The sequence below is a fragment of the Cloeon dipterum genome, chromosome 1 (genome assembly GCF_949628265.1).
Source record: "Cloeon dipterum chromosome 1, ieCloDipt1.1, whole genome shotgun sequence".
NCBI lineage: Eukaryota > Metazoa > Arthropoda > Insecta > Ephemeroptera > Baetidae > Cloeon > Cloeon dipterum.
In genome coordinates, this window is record NC_088786.1 from 3,498,612 (window position 1) to 3,519,278 (window position 20,667).

At 39.9% G+C, this 20,667-nt stretch overlaps 4 protein-coding genes across 4 annotated transcripts; 2 read left to right on the forward strand and 2 right to left on the reverse strand.

Annotated features, from left to right (window-relative positions):
• Positions 1–1,813: 1,813 nt before the first annotated feature.
• On the reverse strand, positions 1,814–3,808 carry LOC135948209 (kelch-like ECH-associated protein 1B). The gene is made up of 5 exons (XM_065497352.1): positions 3,686–3,808; positions 2,799–2,932; positions 2,533–2,743; positions 2,174–2,331; positions 1,814–2,112 (listed from the first exon to the last, which is right to left on the reverse strand). Exons 1-5 carry the CDS (start codon positions 3,749–3,751, stop codon positions 1,902–1,904), a joined length of 780 nt encoding a protein of 259 aa, XP_065353424.1. The 5' UTR covers positions 3,752–3,808; the 3' UTR covers positions 1,814–1,901.
• A 950-nt stretch (positions 3,809–4,758) lies between these two features.
• RpL9 (ribosomal protein L9) lies at positions 4,759–6,418 on the forward strand. Its single transcript, XM_065486109.1, has 5 exons — positions 4,759–4,859; positions 5,114–5,252; positions 5,348–5,461; positions 5,999–6,212; positions 6,273–6,418. Exons 2-5 carry the CDS (start codon positions 5,115–5,117, stop codon positions 6,377–6,379), a joined length of 573 nt encoding a protein of 190 aa, XP_065342181.1. The 5' UTR covers positions 4,759–4,859; position 5,114; the 3' UTR covers positions 6,380–6,418.
• Positions 6,411–9,960, reverse strand: fy (fuzzy planar cell polarity protein-like protein). Its single transcript, XM_065486083.1, has 8 exons — positions 9,810–9,960; positions 9,558–9,699; positions 9,224–9,496; positions 9,047–9,169; positions 8,798–8,995; positions 7,994–8,351; positions 7,552–7,687; positions 6,411–6,569 (listed from the first exon to the last, which is right to left on the reverse strand). The coding sequence occupies exons 2-8, from the start codon at positions 9,687–9,689 to the stop codon at positions 6,512–6,514; spliced, it is 1,278 nt and encodes a 425-aa protein (XP_065342155.1). The 5' UTR covers positions 9,690–9,699; positions 9,810–9,960; the 3' UTR covers positions 6,411–6,511.
• A 244-nt stretch (positions 9,961–10,204) lies between these two features.
• LOC135940941 (solute carrier family 35 member E1 homolog) lies at positions 10,205–17,831 on the forward strand. Its single transcript, XM_065486098.1, has 8 exons — positions 10,205–10,368; positions 10,429–10,729; positions 10,791–10,915; positions 10,981–11,051; positions 16,279–16,416; positions 16,469–16,594; positions 16,910–17,158; positions 17,218–17,831. Exons 2-8 carry the CDS (start codon positions 10,539–10,541, stop codon positions 17,422–17,424), a joined length of 1,107 nt encoding a protein of 368 aa, XP_065342170.1. The 5' UTR covers positions 10,205–10,368; positions 10,429–10,538; the 3' UTR covers positions 17,425–17,831.
• Positions 17,832–20,667: the final 2,836 nt, after the last annotated feature.

Sequence of the window (20,667 nt, forward strand, 5' to 3'; positions counted from 1 at the left end):
CAGCCGGCTGCCTCCGCCGAATGTAATTATTATATTGAGCAAGCCTTTTGCCGACGAGAGAGAGAGAGAGAGAGAGAGACGCGTCACGGGCCTTGCTTGGCACGGCAAACACGCGCGTGGCTACATCAAAACTTGCTTTCTCTGCGCCTGATTCTGACGTTAAATTGAATTATTCGGGCTGGATGGGTGGCGGCGGAGGCAGAGAGCAGACCCAATTAGCCGATTCTTGCCTGCCAATATGCTTTGCCGCACTTACTTTGCCGCCTCTCGCGCACTCACTTCGCTTAATTCGCCGCTTTCCCAGTTTCTCCCTCGCTCAGCGATTTACAGCTCTGGAAAATAACTCTTACGACTTGAGTTTCTGCTTTATGATGCTTGTTTGCTTCTACTTTTATCCACCTTCGCATATTCTTGGCCGTTCCAACGGTATGCATAGATCTTGCATTTGAACCAACACACTAGGCGTCAATTAAACGTGGCAATTTAATTATTTCGATCGCACCATGACTACTTTGTCACCAGGGTTCGATTTCTTATTTGTTCTGATGATCCTTTCCCACCTCAGGGCTGACTCAAATCAGCAAGTCTTAAGTTAAATTTTGAATTTTTCAAAATACCCCTTTTTCAACCTTTAACCTTCCTTGTCTAATACCATACCCAAAATTTCTCCACTCTGATAATATCTGGGCATGTTATTTACAATCAGGGCAACATTTTGTTCCATACTTAGTAAATTTTAATCTTCGAGGTTTTCAAAAATTAAAAAGTTTGAAAATTCGAGAAAACTTAATGATTGACATTTAAATACAGGCTGTCTTATATGGGCACCTTTTTTTACTTTTGAGTTTAATATTCTGGCATGATTAGAACTCGAGGAAGCCTCATTTTTGTGAATTCCGCCAAACAGTCTCGTTTCTCCAGATTTTACGCTGATTTTCCGGAAAAACATCCTCAAATTTTACCAGCAAACTTAGTTATTTTAACAACTCTCTACTGTATACATACCAAAAGATAAAAATGGGTGCTTGAATAAAATACAAAACAAATATTTTTCGTGGAAACACCTTCCGTATTTATATTAAAAGAGGTTCAACTCTTTGCCTTACATAGATGTGCGGCATGTTTCTACTCCCAAAGATCACTTTTGCTTTTCAATTTGCTTAGTCTCCGCCCTTTCCTTGTCTGATGCCACACTGGTTGTAGCCCTCTCCCTAGTTTGTGTGTGTTGTTTTGTGCGGCACACACGCAGAAGCGAATTTAAGAGCAAAACAATAAAAGCCAAGGGATAGTAGAGGCAAAAGAAAGCAAAGAGCTCTTCATCCGTCCTTTATACCGACCAAACTGAAATCACTTTTTTGTCCGGCCTCTGGCGTTTTAATCAACGCTCATATTATCCCCTCACCAAAAGAAACACCCTTTTTAATAGCGTGGCTTTATAAAATCTGTGGTAAAACGAGTTTTTACTTTCAATAAATCATGAAAAAGTTCTTTGATTTAAATGAAATGACTTATAAATCAATCTGCGCACGTCCAGATAACATAACATGATTCAATGATTCGATTGAATTAATAAGAAATATTGGAGCTGATGGTTTTTGACGCTTGAATTAAACGAGGCAGGGGATCATCAGCAAAGACCTCACCGAGTGAGTATTCCGCTCTGTGATGAGCAGCTGCCATTTTTCCCAGCACCACCCAAAGGAAGGCAATAACATACCTCTCGCCGCCTCCATTAAACACACATTACACACACTTCATCATCATTTCCAGGTTTATTATCTTTATTATGCTTGGATTGAATGAAACATTGCTCTTCATAATGTTTACTTATTTGAAAACTGAAGAGATCTGTTTGAAAAATATTTATTTCTGCAATCCAGTGAGTATAGCACTCAGGAAAGCTAGATATTCCTTTTGTTCTCGTTGGAGCAGAACTCTGAGGGCATCTCTATTTTCGAGTCCCTCCTCGACGTGATGTTGACAAAGACGGCGACCTTTTCAGAGTCCGTCAGCCACGAGAACGAGTCGATATTGGCAGAGAACTCTTGCGGGCTGAGCGTCAGCAGGCGCAGTTTGGGCAGGAACGACCGCAGAGTCGCGTCGACATTTTGCCTGGAACAATGACCCATTCATCCACTCATTGTCTCTTCAGCAAAGGCTATATTTGACGTACGCGTGATTGAAGTTGGCCCAGCGGATGCACGCGTTGACCAACGACATTTCCGAGGAAATGTTGAGCTTGTCGCTGTCGAGCAGGCACAGCAGCCGCTCCTTTGAGATGCTCAGGAAACACTTGCTCAGAAGGGCGGACGCTGCCGAACTTTTAATTATCTGCAAAGACAAAATTTCTTCTAATTTTTTCATGGAATTTGATCATGATTCCTTCACATAACCAAAATTTGTAAAATTGTCGACGGCTTACAAGCTATTTTTGCATTATTTGGTGCTTCAAAGTTGTTTTCCAGTTCGTGGTTTATGCACAAAAACTGTGAACTAACTATAAATTTTCAGAGAAGAAAAGGGAAAATGTACCTTGTGGCAATCTTCGACTAACTTGTTTTCTCCCAGCAAGTCTGCGACATACTCGGCGGCAAAAACTTTGATTGGTGTCAGCCTTTTCCGTGCGATGTCAATGCAAACTTTTTGAAGGTTTGACATGAGATATTTGTTCGCGGCAACAGCTAACTCGAGCAAATCCTCAAAACAAATTTCCTCCTCGGCGACATCCATCGTGTAAGCAAACCTTCACCGCGAAAAATAGGAAAAACATACATAAAAATTTACAGTTGCCTCTTTACCTGAGCAAGAAATAAAATATTTTCGGTTTGATGTCCTTGATGGTAACAAATTCCTCTTTCGGGAACTGGCCGAGGAACATGGAGCGGAACACGTCGCTTGCGTAGATTAGCACGGCCCTGTGCGCTTTGAAGTGCTGAAATTTAATTTCATAAATACATAACAATCGAATAAGAATATCTTGGAACACTTATTTGCCAAAATTGCTTCTCTTTTACTTAACCTGAAAAATATTCAAAGGTAAACTAGGATTGAATGTCAAGGGTCGGCACGAGGTCAAGTAAACTCAACGAAAATTAGTCCGCGTTAAAGTTTTCATCTCTCCAGGGAATTTTTGGAAAAATTTGAGATATCTCTTCTCTACGTGGTGAATTTTCAAAAATAGGGTGTGCTTCAGATTCCTCTCACAGAGCCCGATCGAACTGATACCAAATTTGATGTCCTAGGTCAAGGTCAAAGGGAATTTTGGTTTATAATTAAAATATTGGAAATGTGCGATATCAGGATTTTTAAAATGTTGTCTCATGACATGGTTGAGCTTGTAAAAAAAATTTATGAGTGGTGTTATTGCTAGCTTTTGAGAAAATATACGCCTCGGATATCGAAAAATAGTAGATTTTCGACTATTTCGTGTTTTGCAATAATGTCAAACTCCAAAACTCGGGTATTCTAACTTCTAACTATAAGAATTGCATGAACTGCACACCATTAGACGTGTCTTGACCTATCCTGACCAAATGGAGGGTGTAGGGCGTGCCCCTACTTGCAATAATTATTTCTATCTTCCCTTGCAATTATGACCTTTGATTAATGGTGCAGATTATTTTGACACCGCCAAAACCGTGCTATTATTCAACCCGTGAATTTCGCTAAAAAAATAAAAACAAACCGTAATTGCTGATTCATCATCGGTCAGTTGGAATTCACAGTCGGAAAACTTCATTTCTTGAAACATTTGTAAGCCACGCTGTTGAAGATTAAGAGGAGTAAATTCTCCATCGGGCGCAGAAGTGCAATCCTTAACAGGACACAATAAATGTCTATAGCAATAATTATTGAACGTACATCACCGCCGTGAAGCCCTTTTGCGTTGCTCTTCTTGCTGCGCTCCTCTGACGGCGCCTGATGAATTGCCTGCTTTTGTTGAGCCCCCATCGGCGTTGTGGTTCTAGTGATTCCTTTGATTTTGGTGTTGAAATTTCTCATTTGAGCTTGATTTCGGCGCCTATGTCACTAGATCAAGAGTTGCCGAGAAACTGTGGGCGAAAACAAGACGCGAGCGCGCGCGTCCGCTTTTAGAGCGAATTCACCACGGTGAAATTGATTAGGCCAGCCTCAAGCAGACGAAACAAACAGGCCGCGCGTGGGGCGAAGCAAAAAAGTCACGCCGCCTCAAAGCGCGACTAAAACGCGAGCTGCCGACTTCCAGGAAACGTGAAATAAGCAGAATCGTCTCAGCTTTATCATTTTATGAGGCTAGGAAATTTATTCTGAATGCTAAATATTTGGTTTTTTTCGTTTCTTCAATTTTATTAAGAAAATGTTTGTTAAGAAGACGAGATTGTTTTGGAAATTAAAAAAAACTCATTTTTATATTTTCAATGCTGGATTCTCTATCACGTAATTAAATTTCCAAATATTATTTAAAATACAATTTTTTGAAATTTTTTTGCTGAAAATTGGTGTCCTATCTAGAAATAAACTATCTTAACAATTTGAAAAAATTTCGGTATAATTATTATAATTAAATATTTTTTAATGTCTTGATTATTTAAATGTGTCCTGAATTCACCCACAGAATTCGACAATTTGTTTGGTCACGGATGTATTAGCCGATCGAGACGGTTTTTAGACGAATAAAAACAAAAAATATTGGCTAAAAGTTGCATGATTCGTGCTAACAATAAGTAAGAAGCGGTGATAGAAATTGGTTTGGCGCGCTTCTCCCTCCACATTCAACTCGAAGACCACGCCCCCGAAGCAGCTTGGCCAGCGCGTTGCGCAGAACGTTAGTCATCTATTCGTATCTTTCGTTTCAGCCGTGTTGTGTTGCCCATCGGAAGGTTAGTGTTGTTTTTCTCAATTTTAATCGGCGATCATCCGTATTCTGCTGAACTATTTTCCGATTTTCCCGTCGGAAATTCAATCAGTAATATTATCAGCTACTTGTTCGGCGAAATATTCGGAGGTTCGGCGCGATAAACTGCTCGACTGATGTTTGTTTACTGTGCCGGGCGACACGTTTGAGTCAAGCCAGGCATGGCTTTTTACTCCTTCAATTTTATCACTGAAATGTTGGTTTGCATTTGGTTCGCAGGATGAAGCAGATCAACATTAACCAGACAGTGAAAATCCCGAAGGACTTGACCTGCTCGGTCAAGTCCCGCGTCGTCACTGTGACGGGACCAAGGGGCACACTCAAAAGGAGTTTCAAACATTTGGCTCTTGACATTGCTGTGAGTAGTTTTTCTGTTTCTAACAACTGCCTATATGAATCTGAAAGGTTTATTTAGATTATGTGGACAATGTTTTTATTCCGCTCTTTTCACAGATGGTCAACAAGCGCCTCTTGAAGGTCGAGAAATGGTTCGGAACCAAGAAGGAAATCGCCGCTGTGAGGACTGTATGCTCGCATATTGAGAATATGCTCAAGGGTGTCACTCTTGTAAGTTGATTTTCAGTATTTTTGTGCCTGTAAATGGTAATTGATGACCTTATACGCGATTTTTTTTTATTACATTGCCCTGTTTTGATTACTATGGGGGACTCGCACTTTCCGCTCACTCGCACTTGTCGCTCTCTGATGGGAAGAATCAATTTAATGCCCTATCCTAGCGAGAAGTGTTGGGCGTGTGAGTGTTGGGCGAAAAGTGTGAGTCTGCCGTAAGTGCAATTTGGTTGCCTTAATAATCAACAACATCCAAAACAATTCGCATGATACACAACATAAATATATTTCTTGTAAAATTCCCTACCAATAATTTGTTCTCTTTTCTCTTAACTATTACAAATAATGTCTATAGTACATTTGTACTTGTTTATATCCGTAAAGTCTATACTCTATTAAATTTAAAAAAAACTCGCACGAGGAGGAATGATAGCAAATTTATATGATGATTCAAATTTTAATTATAATGGTTTATTTAACGCAATTATGCGTGCATCATGATTTAATGTGTTAATTATGATTTCTCGTCTTCAGGGATTCCGTTATCACATGAGAGCGGTGTACGCTCATTTCCCCATCAACTGCGTGACCACCGAAAACAACACTGTCATCGAGGTGCGTAACTTCTTGGGGGAGAAGTACATCAGAAAGGTGAAGATGGCCCCTGGCGTGACTGTCGCTAACTCAACCAAGCAGAAGGACGAGCTGATCGTCGAGGGCAACAGCATCGAAGACGTTTCCAGATCAGGTACGACACTAAAAATTTTCCTATTGGATCGATGGTCTTTAATGCTTCTTTTCTTTGCAGCTGCCTTGATTCAGCAGTCTACCACTGTTAAGAACAAGGATATCCGTAAATTCTTGGACGGTCTCTACGTTTCAGAAAAAACCACTGTCGTGGAGGTTGAAGCGTAAATTTTTGTTAAGGCCAATAAAACATAAAAAATTCGAAAATATATAGTTTAATTGTCATTTTAAATGCATATTACACAGCCCATAACCGTATTTCAATTTTTTCTCGATGGTTTAAGGAAAATCAGTTGACAGTCACCAGCAGAACATCTTTTCCGAGAGCAGCACTTGCAGCGTTTGCCTTGAAATCGCACTGTAATTAAAAATAACATGTTAAAATCTTGATTGAAGACAGTAATTTCAGTCTATAAAATTTTTCTGTATTAAAATTGCTCATGTAAAAATTATGTTGAATATTAGGCACGTTCCGCTCTGACAAGCATATTTCTCCTTATTTGTGATCATTTTGGTGACTGAAACAAAACCTGTAGGGTTCTTTATTGGATTGATTAGCAAGATCTACACATGTCATATTCTGAAAGCTCCCGACTTAGCCATACCAACGGTGTGCAGATCGAACAAATACAGAGCCCGTCAGGCGTCTTAAAGTGATTACACCTGGGAATCAACCGCTTGAGGGCTACTCTGACGTCAGGGTCCGATATCTGGTGGTCATATCCGAACCTGGGGGGGGGGGGGGTGACCCAAAGCATGTTCTGAGGGTAAAAACCCAAAAAAATGACTGGTCCAGCAATTTTGATTTTCTCACTATCACCCGAACTCAAATTCACCCTTTAACATCTAAAAAATTACAAGATTCAACATCCTGGAATTTCTATACATGTTACATGCATTTGCCTAGTTCTCAATAAACAAGCCGTTTCTAAAATAATTCAAAAGTAAAACATTTATTATCCTACGAATTTGGATAGTTAAAAAAAAAATATTATTGCAAATATAAAAGTTATTCAGTGTCTAATAATTAGAAATCTTTTGGCACTAAGTTTGTCCTTCTAGCTTCATAAGAACTTAAAATAATCTCAATTCTGTAAGCTCCAGCTCTGATTTTCCTAGATTTCACCTGGATTTTACGAGCAAACAGGAAAAAATTTGCTTTACAAAAAAATTAAACTGAAAAAAATTCGATTAGACAGCCTTGTAACTTGGAAATGATGCTAGATTGAATATTTTTAATATTCTTCTAATTCCACAAAAATAAGCCAAAAAATACACGTTTGAGGTAAAAAATTGCTGTCAGGGCGGAACTAATTAATATTATTTGCACTAAAGCGAACCTTGCAAGGTGCCTTGGAATCATGGAGGGCAGAAGTATGAAAAGTTGATTTGCTCCGGAGACAATGGCGTGGCACTTGTAAAATTCAGAGCTCCAAAACGCCTCTATTGGATCCATCAGGTCAGTCTCTCGAGTCCCTGAAATATTTTAACCAAATTAAAATTGATCCAAAATTTTTAATCAGAGCTAAAATCAAAACTTTGAAAACGAAGTTTCTCGAATAATTGACAGTTATTGTCAATGATTTTTCACTTGTTTTTATGTCTGCGAATTTTGAAGAAAATATCCTTAAATTGTGAAATAAATCTTAATTTTAAACTAAGGAGACAATTTATGCTCCCGCTTGATTAGAATGCAAACTTTTGAGACGAATTTCAGCTCTATCCTCATTTTAAATGAATAATTTAAGCAATGATTTTAAGAATTTCAACTTAAAAAAATACCAGAAAAGGCCTGCTGCTGGAGCACTGGCGCCGCGGTGGAATAAAACGTTTTCAGAATGTTGGTTCTATGCGCAACAGGGGGCCCATTATTCTTGGAGCCAGCTTCTGTGTTGGGTTCGTTGCAGAGAACGTATTTTGAGTCTTCCACGTTGACAAGCAGCAGGCCCATTAGGTGGGTGTCCAGCACCAGGCTGTCAGGCACACTTTTGAAGTCCACCACGCCCTTCAACACCTCCGAGCAGCTTTTCCACGTGAAGTTGACAATCGCCTCCACCTCAGGCAGCTCAGGCGTCGGCCCGCACAGAGTGCAGATTTCCACGCCAGGCATCAACTGGCTCATCACCAGTCTGTACGGAACCTAAAAATTAAATATTATAAACAAATATAAAGATAACAGTTGAAAAACGGCCATAAATTTCAAATAAAAAATGGTTTTCATGAAATTGGGTTACAAGACATTATTTGATGAGACACATTGATTGGACTGTGGTCCATTTTTGATAATCTGATTTTCTCTTAAATTTTAAATTGAATTTCTCTTAAATTTTTATCCTTGGCTAAGCAAGATTTTAATGATTAAATGTTGGCTGAAAATCTTACATCGTACTGAGAGCTGATGACCTTATTTCCAATTTTCCTGCTGATTAAAAAGTTTTTTATAATTATTTCCGATTTATTTTTAATTTTTAAAGTAAATCTCATAAGGACGCTTTAATTAAAAAAATAAAGCCTGAATAAGTGACCGCTCAAGAGAATTGTTCGTCTAAACTTAATGAAGCCACCAGTTAAAAAATAAAAACTAACGTCAGGGCTTTTGTCAGGCAGGAAAACGGGGAGGTCTCTTGCCACACTAGGAGTGTCATACTGCGTTGCCAGGGCCAAAAGCAACCTCTCAATTGGCGTCAGGGTCCACCAGCTTGGAGTGGCGACTGCTACCCTGCCATGCAACATGACGCAGCCATACATCGAAGCCATGTTTTCAACGTGCGTTTCCAAATAAGCCTACAGAGTAAGAAAGTCAGGGGATTTTTAGACTTGAGTCTCAAGTCTCACCTGCAAAACCTGGTTTTCTTCATACAAAGCGCATTCAAGTAGGCCATGGACGTCAGTCGAGGGGTTTGACTTTTCCACTTCATGCACCAAGCCAAGAATCCGGTCAATCAGTGGGTAAATGTTCTGCAAATTGCCATCAATGGTGTTGAATTAATTTAAAACATTTTGCATGAATACTTTCAGCTCTCGTTTCAAAAGCTCGAGGTTCCTTGGCTCTTTGATTTCTCTCAGCCCGACTCGTAGCACTATGGCACTGAAAGTCAGTTCCAAAACCTTGTTCATCTCTTCCGTACTCGCATTTTCAGCGCACAGAATCAGTAGCACACAGTCTGCGTATTCCTTCCACACAATTGCTTTTCCGTCAGGGGATTTGGTGACTTCTAGTGTGGCGTTTGCAGATTTTCCAAACGTAAACATTCCGTACAGTGATCCAATTGTTGAAAATGATAGCTGTAAAGTTTGAAATTGCATGAAAAATGCGTCCAGAAATTTTTGTTGCTAATGTGTTTACCGGCTCTCCATCTCCCTTTTTCCTTGTAAAAATTGGCAAGCCGCTGGAGGAAGTCAAAGCTACTAGGTGAGTGGCACAGTTGTTTTTCTTGGGTGCTGATCCGACGTCCACATTATTTGACTGGCTGCTCATTGCCAAAAATCTGAATTCCGAATGAAATAACACGGATTAAAAATCATTACAATTTTCCCACTTATTTTATTTCTTCATTATTTTGATTATTTTCTTAAAATTGTGTATAAAATTTCATACCTATTAAATAATATTTTCGCTTGAAAACACAAACAAACACACACGGCAAGAATTTAATGTTTACATTTTTACAGGGAAGCGAGAGTGGGCTTGGCCCAGCTTGGTCCAGGCTAGTCCTAGTCAGGTTATAGTCAGGCTGTGAATGTCAAGTGAAAGCAATGACGTTGACAAGCGTAGTAGGGAAAGGAGATATATTTGAACTCAAGTATCCAACGCTGCCGTCACATTAATTGTAAATTAAAAAAGAACTATCATCTAAATGTAACATTAATACAAATTTTATTCAATGTAGTACTTCAATTTGTTTTTAAAAATAAAAAAATCTTGAAGTACACATATGAAACTTTCAGCATTGTCACACCACTCTTTCAGCCAGCTGTTTATTGTTGACGTATCCGATTTAGTTCATGTGTGTTCTCCTTTCAGTGGCGGCCGCAAGATCAATGCTGCAATGGCAAGACCGAGTCGCCTTGCCTAATTTTCTATTTTGAGCTCGAAATTCAGCCATCCCGCTCGGCGCAGAGCGTCGCTTCTTGTTGCTAAACTCGCCACCAAAAGAGTAAGTCTAATGAAAAGTTGATTTCGTAGAGTAATGTCAATTTGATGCCTATGTATTTAGGTCAACAAAACAGCATGGATCACTTCCGCGGCTGGACCGCGACGAGCCGATGACCACGCGCACCGAGATGCTGACTGCTTTTCACAAATAATAGCAACTAAATCGACGAGATGTCTCAAGCGCGGGAAGTGGGCAAAGTGCTGCTGCTGTGTTTCCTTTGGTACACTGTCAGCTCGAGCAACAATGTCATCGGGAAAATGGTGCTCAGCGAGTTCCCCTATCCGATGACCGTGACAATGGTGCAGCTCTTGTCCATCACCGTTTACTCCGGACCCTTTTTCAACATGTGGGGCGTCCGCAGGTAGATATTTTGATTTCGATTTTTTTTAAATGTGTGTTTTAATTTGGACTAATTATTGCAGATACGTGGACATCGAGTGGAGCTACTACTTAAAGATAATCGTGCCTTTAGCCTTGGGCAAATTCTTCTCTTCGGTTTTCTCTCATGTCAGCATTTGGAAGGTGCCGGTCTCCTACGCTCACACTGGTACGTGTCCAGATGGGACATTTTTATCACGTTTTACTGACACGTTTCCTGTGTTGTTGCTCCAGTTAAGGCCACAGCGCCCTTGTTCACTGTGATTCTGGCGAGGATCATCATGCGCGAGCGGCAAACAACAAAGGTAACATTATTGCTTGATTGGCACATCGTAATGTGTGTCTAAAGTAGTAGTTAGTGAGATTATTTGACATCATATTTTTGCAATCTCAAAGACAACTTGCTTTATCAGCAATTTCTGCTTAGTTTTTTACTCTTTATCTCTGACAAGTAACAAGGAAACCCTGTGGTCTCGCATGAAGTCAAACGTGTTCACTTTTTATGTAAACTTAAACCATCAACAGTTGTTGAATTTTTGTTATCTCACACTGCGGAGGTCAGTTAAATTGTTGTTTTGATTAAAAAATAACTTATAAATATTATAGTCTAATTTTCTTTTACAATGGCAGTTTGACGTCAATACCTGACTGAAGGTCGAAAATCGAAATATCAAGTGCACGCGAGAGAGATCTCGGCTTCTGCTGGCCAGAAAAATGCAAAAACTGCATACCATTCAATGAGTCTTGATGCCCCCTGACCAGCCAAGGGTGGTAACTCCCCCTTTTATCCCTCCTCCACCCCCGTCTTACATGAATTAATTAATTTTTCCAGCGTGAAATCACCTTAAAAATTGTTTTACACATCCTTTCTTAGCAACCCCTTATTCACCCCCTAAATAAGTGCAATCCCTTAAATGAGACGAATTGCTTGAAGGGCAATCTTTTAGCTTCAGAAAACTGCTTGATATTTTCATTGAGGTTGATCAGAGACTGAGAAATGTTTTGATATTAAATTTCTAAGCTAGTATAATATTGATAGTTTCTCTATATTTTTTAATTTTCAATCTGTTGGCTAACCATAAGTCAAAAAATTGTACAAAAATCAGGAAAAATTACAAATTTTGTAAAAATTAAATTCCGATCGACAAGGATTGATTCTTGAAAGTCTGAATTTCAGTCTGGCTTGAGCGCGAGGGGCGATCGGACGTGTTACGCATTGCTCCGCCACTCCGGTCGATAAGCCCAACGCTCAGTTAGATTACCAAAAGCTATTTTCAGTTACATTTTTAGTTTGTGCACCAGTATGTCTGGACCGTGCAGTGTGTGCAAAAAGAATGTGGCTAAGGACTTTGTTAAGTGCAAGGTCTGCAATTTGGCCGTGGCTCATCCGGGCTGCGCAGCCAAGTCGAAGACTCAGTGGGCCTGCAGCAGCTGTCGGGCTGACTCGGACTCAACAAAGGCGGGATCGAACCCACCCTCAAACCCGTCGTCCGAGGCCGGTGACCTGATAGCCGACCAACTGGGCAACCTTGCAGCCAACATGAACGCCCGATTCGACGCGGCCGAAGAAAGCAGAGTGAACAACCATGCCGACTTCGAGAGAGCCCTTGAATTCCTCAGCAGCAAGTATGATGAGCTGCTGAAAACCATCGGAGAGCAGAACAAAACCATCTCGGAGCTGAGGAAGGGCATGGACGCCTTTACTTCGAAACTGAAGGAAAAGGACAGCATGATCAATTCGTTGGCGCTTCGCGTTAACGAGTTGGAACAATCGGCGCACTCGCTCAGCATTGAGATTCACGGTGTCCCACGAGCAGCTGAGCGAGAAAATCTCCACGAGGTATTGGGTCAGCTCGCCCAACAAGTCGGAGCACCGCCGCCTTCTCTCGAGAATGTTGCGGACGCATACCGACTGCCCGCCCGAACTCCCCGGGCAGTAGGTGAACGACCTCGTGGAGAGCCGCCGATTGTCATTAAGTTCAAGGACGCCAGCGTCAGGTTGGCCTGGCTGGCGGGGAGGAGAAGCTTGCAACAGCAGCGCTTGGCTGATGTCAACCGAGAGCCTATGCCGAGCACCTCCGCTGCTGCCGTTGCCACCCCCGCTCCCCGACCTGAAGGAAGAATGCTGCCACCTATCCGGATCTTCGAGAGACTGACTGCCCACAACAAGCGCCTACTGTACCTCACCCGAGGTGCCGCTACAGCCAAAGGGTATAAATTCGTTTGGGTGAAGGAGGGCAAGATATTTGTTCGCCGCAGCGAGCAACTTGGTGCTCTGATTAGAATCCGTTGTGAGGAGGATATCCGCACCAAGCTTGACTATACTGCCGCTGAGCCAAACGCCTGATCCCTGAAACGTTTTTTAATCTCAAGTGTATTTGTACAGAAAATTTCTTAAATGGCTGTTCAAAACTGCATTCAATCTCGCAATATTAATGATTTTTTGTTTGAAGCCAAAAATTTATTAATTCCACCAAATAGTCACGTAGAATATTGCATCATACATTTAAACATTCGATCCATTTTTAAAAATTTCCACTCCTTGGTTGCTGCTATAAATAATGAGCTAAGTAAAATCGACATTCTGATACTATCCGAGATAAACTGCAAAATTGAAGACGTCCAAAAATTTAAAATTGAAAATTTCAAAATTTATTCGAAACCTAGAGAAGTTGGCCGTGGCGGTGGTTTATTAATTTATGTACGAGAATCCCTAATTTGCCAAATTGTCCAAACTGATTTCAAAACTACTGAAAGTTTAATGCTCCTAATAAACAAAAAAGTCTCAATTTTAGCTCTGTACAAAAAACCTAAAACAAGTAAAACTGATTTCATACATGAGCTAAACAAATTCATAACAAAATCAAATACAACTCATGAGAATTTAGTTATTTGCGGCGATACAAACATTAATTTAATGGATAAAGAATCTCAAATTGCTGAGCAATTTGAAACAATGATGGCAGATCACGGATTAAAAAATTCTATTCAGTATCCAACTCGAGAGGAATTTTCTGGCGGTAATTTTACTTCAACTCTTATTGATCATTTGTTTATTAAATCCAAAAATTTCCAACACATTTCTGCCGTAATTACTCACAAGATATCTGATCATTATTTAATATCCACTCTGTTATATACGCACGCACAAACAAAAGTTAAAAATAGCAATGATCTTAGTGTTAATTTAAATTCAGTTTATACAGATCTGAGCACATTTTATTGGCCTAGATGTGAGGACAAAGCCAAGGATCCAAATAAGACACTGATAAATTGTGCCCAACTAATAAAAAATACAAGAGCAGCTAACACCATTGCAAGGCATTCACCAGTAAAAAAGCGCTTTGGCAAGCCGTGGGTCACACTTGAACTTGAGCAGTTAATAGCGGAGAGAGACAGATTATTTAGAAAAAGTAAGAGTAATAAGTCAAATTCAAACTACCGCCTCGAGTACACCAAATTTCGAAACAGAGTGAATCAAAAACTGAAAAGCGCTGAGCGAAATTACAATTTAAGAGCATTTAAATCTTGTCAGGGTGACGTTAAAAAAACTTGGTGTAAATTAAACCAAATTCTAGGCCGTACTGTCAGTTCATTGGACGCTACAATTATGTGCTATATGGCTCGCAATAAAGATCTGCCTGAGATTCTAACTAATTTTGGTGAATACTTTGCTGGCGCGGCCGCAGCCAATTCGCACTGTTGTCATTTTCGTGCGTTGCGGCACACGCATGTGAGAGAGCCACCGCTGTGCAGCATGCGGCTGCCGCCCGCCACACAGTCTTTCATAGGAGCACTCATTACGACTCTAAATAAAAATAAAGGCCCTGGCATAGATGAAGTTTCAGTGAAAGAAGTCCAAAGCGCAGGTGAACTCTTTGAGAAGCTTTTTTGCTCGACTATAAATGAATCAATTAAATCTGCAACCTTTCCTGAGTGCTTAAAAACAGCTATTATAAGGCCATTGTATAAAAGCTCAGCGCATAATAAATGCGAAAATTACCGCCCCATTTCAATCCTCTCTGTATTTGATAAAATATTTGAAAAATACATTGAATTTCATTTATCTAAATATTTAAGCCAATTCTCTTTAATCGACCCACGGCAGTTTGCATACCAAAAAGGGAAAGGTGTAAATGAGCTATTTATTAACTTCACTGATTATATCAATTCGGGCCTTCACGCCAAGAATTATGTTGCTGCTGTTTTCATTGACATGAGAAAGGCCTTTGATGTTTTAAATATTGATAAACTTTTGCTCAAACTCGAGAGAATTGGCATTCAAGGGCCTGTCTTGCAGCTGATAAAAAGTTACGTCTCGAACAGAAAATTTGCTGTTCGAATAAACAAGACAAATAGTGACACATTTAATTTAGATTGTGGCGTGCCTCAGGGCTCAATTTTAGGCCCAATTCTTTTTCTTCTATACATGGATGATCTCTTTCCACTGCTCAAAAAATGCTCAGTTCAAATCTTTGCAGATGACATTGCAATTATGTTCTCACACAAATCGTTTAATACGTGCCAATCGGTAATTCAGTCGGAATTTGATATTATTGTTGAATGGTGTCACGATAATGATTTTCTCATCAATACTAAAAAGACTGTGTGTATGCTTATTTGCCAACCTAGTATGAGAACTGATCTATCTCTTGAAATTGTGTGCCATAAAACCGAATGCTTGCATAGTTTTTGTGTAAATTGCAATTGCTCAAACATCCTACAAGTGGATACGACTAAATACTTAGGAGTTATTGTAGACCAAAGTTTCACGTGGAAACCACACATAATGTATATCTCAAAAAAATTAAGAAAGGTTATATGTGAACTCAATTTTATGAAATCAAATATGCCGTATAATGTAAGACGTATTATGTATTTTTCGTTAGCTCATTGTTATTTGAATTATGGTATTACTTCCTGGGGCACTGTAAACTTGACGAGCATAAAAAATCTGCAGGAAAGAGTGTTGTATAAAATGTGCTCCAACAAACATAAGCGTACTGTTAGTGATTTTTTTAAATTTTGGAACGTAATGCCTGTTGATAAAATTTACAAATCTTGCTTGTTAAATGTGAAATATTTTGATGGTGACTTTGGCACTGAGCGAACGCACCAATATTGTACAAGACTGATTCAATCAAACCCTGTCATTGAACCAATAATTGATGGTAAATATTTTGCTCGAACATCATACTCTGTGTTACCAAGACTGTGGAACCAGCTGCCACGTGAATTAAAAAACCTGACAGATAAAAATGTTGTGAAGAAAAAAGTGAAGGATTGGTTGTCATCGTGTGGCTAATTTTTTTTTGTTCTTCTTTTCGCACACTACTTTGTAAATACAAAAATGTTGTTGCACTCTTATTTTTGTTAAATAGCTGCTGCGATGCAGCAGCTGAACGAGCACCAGCCGTCAATTCGTCTTGAATTGGCTGGACTTGTAATGTTTTTTCAAATAAATAAAATTCTAAAAAAAAAAAAAAAGTTGTGTCGAGTTAATGCATGAATTTAATACTGTCTTTGTTGCAGGTGTACTTATCATTGGTGCCGATAATTCTCGGTGTCGCCATTGCAACAGTGACGGAGCTGTCCTTTGATGTAATTGGCTTAGCCAGTGCTCTGATTTCAACCATGGGATTTTCCCTGATGAACATTTACTCTAAAAGAGTAAGCTCCATTTATTCGCCCTCGCAAATTGTAAATCGTAATTTTATTTCAGGTTTTAAATGACACAGGAATCCACCATCTCAGGCTGCTGCATTTGCTCGGCCGACTCGCACTTTTCATGTTTCTGCCAGTTTGGTTCTTTAGTGACTTCTGGAAGCTTCTCTATGACCCTAATGTGGTAAGTAGTTTTTTGTCTTATCCATATTAGAGGGCTCAGCCAGCCGGCAAATTTTGGGTCAGCTGCCAGCCGACGTTGAAAAAGGGTTAAAAATAAAAAGGCACAGGAAAAACTTTTTGCAGCCCTTCGGGCCGTTAAGAACGATCAAACTTCACGTGTAGAATATTGTCAGCCGCGCCAGCCGCCAGTCTCTGGTGAAAATGGCCCAGCCACCGCCGGGCAAAAAATTCTGCTAGTCGCCACCTTAAATCTCGTGGCTGAGGCCTCTAGTCTTTACTCTATCAAATTAAGTAAAATAATTTATTTTTTCTGCAGCATCTGATCGGCGGCTCGGACTACAAGCTGCTGCTTCTGCTTTTCTGTGATGGAGGGCTCAATTGGCTGCAGAACATCCTGGCGTTCAGCATGCTTTCGCTCGTCACTCCGCTGACGTACGCTGTTGCGTCGGCCTCGAAAAGGCTGTTCGTCATCTCTATTTCTCTCTTCTTCCTCGGAAACCCCGTCACGCTGACCAACATCTTTGGAATGAGCATGGCCATCATGGGCGTCCTCGCCTACAACAAGGTAAAATATCAAATGCAAAGTGCTGCAATGTTTGTAATACACTGAATTCAAACGTTCAGGCCAAGTATGACATGCGCAAGTCTGGAAAGAAAGAATCGCTGTTGCCAGTGACGAGCAACAATCTTTGGAAAGACAAGTACACAGTTCCAAGCAACACTCCGCAGATCCTCCCCGCCGGCGCCAACTATATCAATGGACACGCAGAAGGCAGGGCTTTGATCAACAACAACCGCTACGCAGGGGGCAACACCACCTTGTCCATTTGATCGAATTGACACACAGTGAGACGATCCAAGTGCGATTTTTACAGTGTTGTTTGACAGTGTCGCAAATAAATGAAACAAGAAGTGAGCCACTTTTTAATTTTAACGCCATAACTCTCTCAAATTTTGAATTTCTTTCCCCCTTTGACATACACCCGTTTGGCAGTGATTTGTTATTGATTACTGCTGTGCATTTTGTATCTCTTCTGTTGTAAACCAAATTTGTTGTACAAAGGTTTATGTATTAAATTATTTATTTTTTCGCTTGAATTGTGACGCCAAAGATGATTGTCGGTGCGTGCGCCTCGATCTTTGGTGCTGTTCGTAATTTATCCTTTGTGAGAAGTATTACTTGATTCACATGTACATTGAAAACGTGCAATACAAAATAATCAAATAAAATTACCACATTCAAGAGATTTTTCTTTCTGAAATATACCCTTTAAACCATGGCCTTATTCAATATGTGTTTTTTAAGATTCAGAATCATCATTCAAGCAGAATTATAAATTTAAAAAAATCATCCCAACGTTTAGGAAAATACATATATAATATCTGAGCATGGCCCATTTGACCGTCAGTGCGGTTGAGAAACTTAAAATTTCCCATTTTTGTGGATTTTCAGGCATTCAAAGGCAAAATTTGGGGATTTTGTGTATGATTTAACTTTTCTCGAGTTAATAGTCGCACAAGTAAAATTCGTCGATCTAAACAACTTTTCTACGGGCCTCAAAGTGGTAGGTTATAGGTCACTGAAATCGTTTTTCCCCAAACATGGTGCTTTTTTAAAGGCTTATTCGCGCAAATCTCAGGTTTGAACTGTCGGATTTTCAAAAACTGTAGATCAGTAGACTCGTCTCAATCTACCCTAGATAGCCGAGGCAGTCTAAGGGTTCCAGCCCTTCAACACCCTTTTTGCCCTCTAAAAAATGGAATATTTTGATTCTTTTAGTTCTTTGCATTTCACTGCTCAACAAAATTGAGTGTTTATCATCATGGAACGTGAATACGAGTCTGAGTATACAGTTTTTGTAAATTCGACTCTTAGAACCCGAGATTTAGTTGACGCACTGCATTTTTCTATTTCGGCTTCGGCGGTCTGTGAAAGACAAGACGTTTTTCCACCAAATCTCGGCTTCTGTAAGCATCTCGGATTTATAAAAGCTACACACCGCTCGAATCATCATACCTCTTCTAGATAGATGAAGCAGTTTAAGGGTGTTTTAGTCCTCTTTCCACCCCAAAAAATTATAAAAGGCAGTTTATTCTGGCTGGAGGTAATTTACGAAACTAATTGAATGTTTCAACCATTTTCTCGCAAATTTAGCTTACTCATCCCCCTTTCTCACCCCTTAATGGCAAGTGCTTTTACCGCAACCCAAGATAATTCACGTCTCGCTGAGCATAATAAATAAATTAGTTTACTTAATTCTTAATGTTTAATAATGACATCATTAGAGAAACAGAAATAAAATCCAATCATGCTTGTTTCCCAAACCTAGCTGATTGTTACTAGAGCTAATTTGCGACTTTAGCGGAGTGAGCCTGCAATTATCGAGAAGCGCGCATCCAGCTTGTCGCTGAAGACGTGCCGGTTGCCTACGTCTGCTCCCTCGCGTGCCTTCATTCTCTCGTCTTCCGAGAAAGCCAGCCTCGGCCGGTTTAACAAAGGAAGTCGCGCGCAGCGATAAATAACAGGAACTGCATGGATCGCGAACGGAGTGGAAAGAATGAGCACAACACGCTCGATTAGTTGCCGATTTTATTATCAGGGGATGCGTGCTAGCTAGTTGCGAGAACTCGCCGAGAACGATGATGCAAGAGCCGCGCAGATGAGCCTCGCTTTGTGCTTTTAGATGAAGTCGATGGACTTGGAAGTTACTCGATTTTTGGTTCTCATTGTAGAATTTTATTTTGTTGTCAGTGTTTATCATACCAAACAGTCAAATGAACAGCAGTCGAGCCAAGGGAATGTTTGCGAAGTGAGGCTGACTGCCGGAGGCCGCTTTCGGCTTTCCTTTGCTAGCTTTTTCTATAGCCTCTCGTACCTTTGGTGTTTTGAATATGTTTGTTCTCTTCTTATTTTTAAACAAATTTCCTCTCCCCAATCTCCCGGTAAAGCTCGCATTTTCCAGCAAATTTTTGTGTTAAATATTTGGAATTATCTCAAATAGAATTAAGCGTAAATATTACTATAAGTTATTACACTTCTGCACGCGATTTTCTAGATTACTTTTGTGTAAGAAATTTTAAACATCTTACTTAAAATTTTTTTTATTATTTAATTATTTATGTTTTTAATAATTTTAATTACGGATTACTAGGAGAGATTAACTAACTAATTAATTAACTTGCAAGAAATATTTTACTCAAGACCCAATCTTAAAAAAGCAGGTCCGATTGCAAGGTTTGCAAACAACGCGGATGGTTTTCTAGCTGGAGGAGGGGCGCTCGCGAATAATAGAAAAATTGCTCGTTTTCTTTTGCAGCAAACACTTTATTGGCGATTAAATACATAAAGAGCCGTCACGCGGACAAAAGGCAACGCTTAAAATGAAGAAAGAGAGAGGCGCCTTTGTGCTGAAAAAAAACAACAATAATAAAAGCCTGCTATTCGCCGCACACGCCGCCGCCATTACTCATATCTGGCTGTCGTTGGCAAGCAGGCAGGCTGTGTGGACTTTGTCAACACTATATTCATTCTTGCGGAATCGATCACTCAATTTCGGCCTCGCAGAATTACACAAACGCGAGCAAAAATAGCCGGCAGCCAGAGAAAGCTGACTTTTGCGGTCGCGAGATTGATGAAAAGCTGCCGTTCGGATTTCGCTTTCGATTGTGCCCGGCAAAAATCGTTTGCGAATTCGGCGAGTTATTTTTTACCGTTTCCAAAGGCCGTTTTTTGCTCACGTTCCAGCCCAAAGGAGAGGCTTCCAACAATCCAGGAAGAGCGATTTTTTACGAAAAAATACAGCAATGCGTCTTCTTAAAGGAACGAAAACTTGCAAAAGCATCAAAGCTTGCTTAGTTTTGATGTAAACCGTTTAAATCATTTTTCAACAGATTTATTTTGGACTTAGATATGAAAATCAAAGATTTACAAAAAATTTAAAGACCCAAAGAGATCTTACACAGTTCGAAAAAATTTTTAAAATAAAAATACCTTTTAAACATTTTTGTAGGAACGAAAATAGTAATGTTTTCTGGAAAAACAAGTTTTTTATTCACTATAGCAGTCTCTCATAT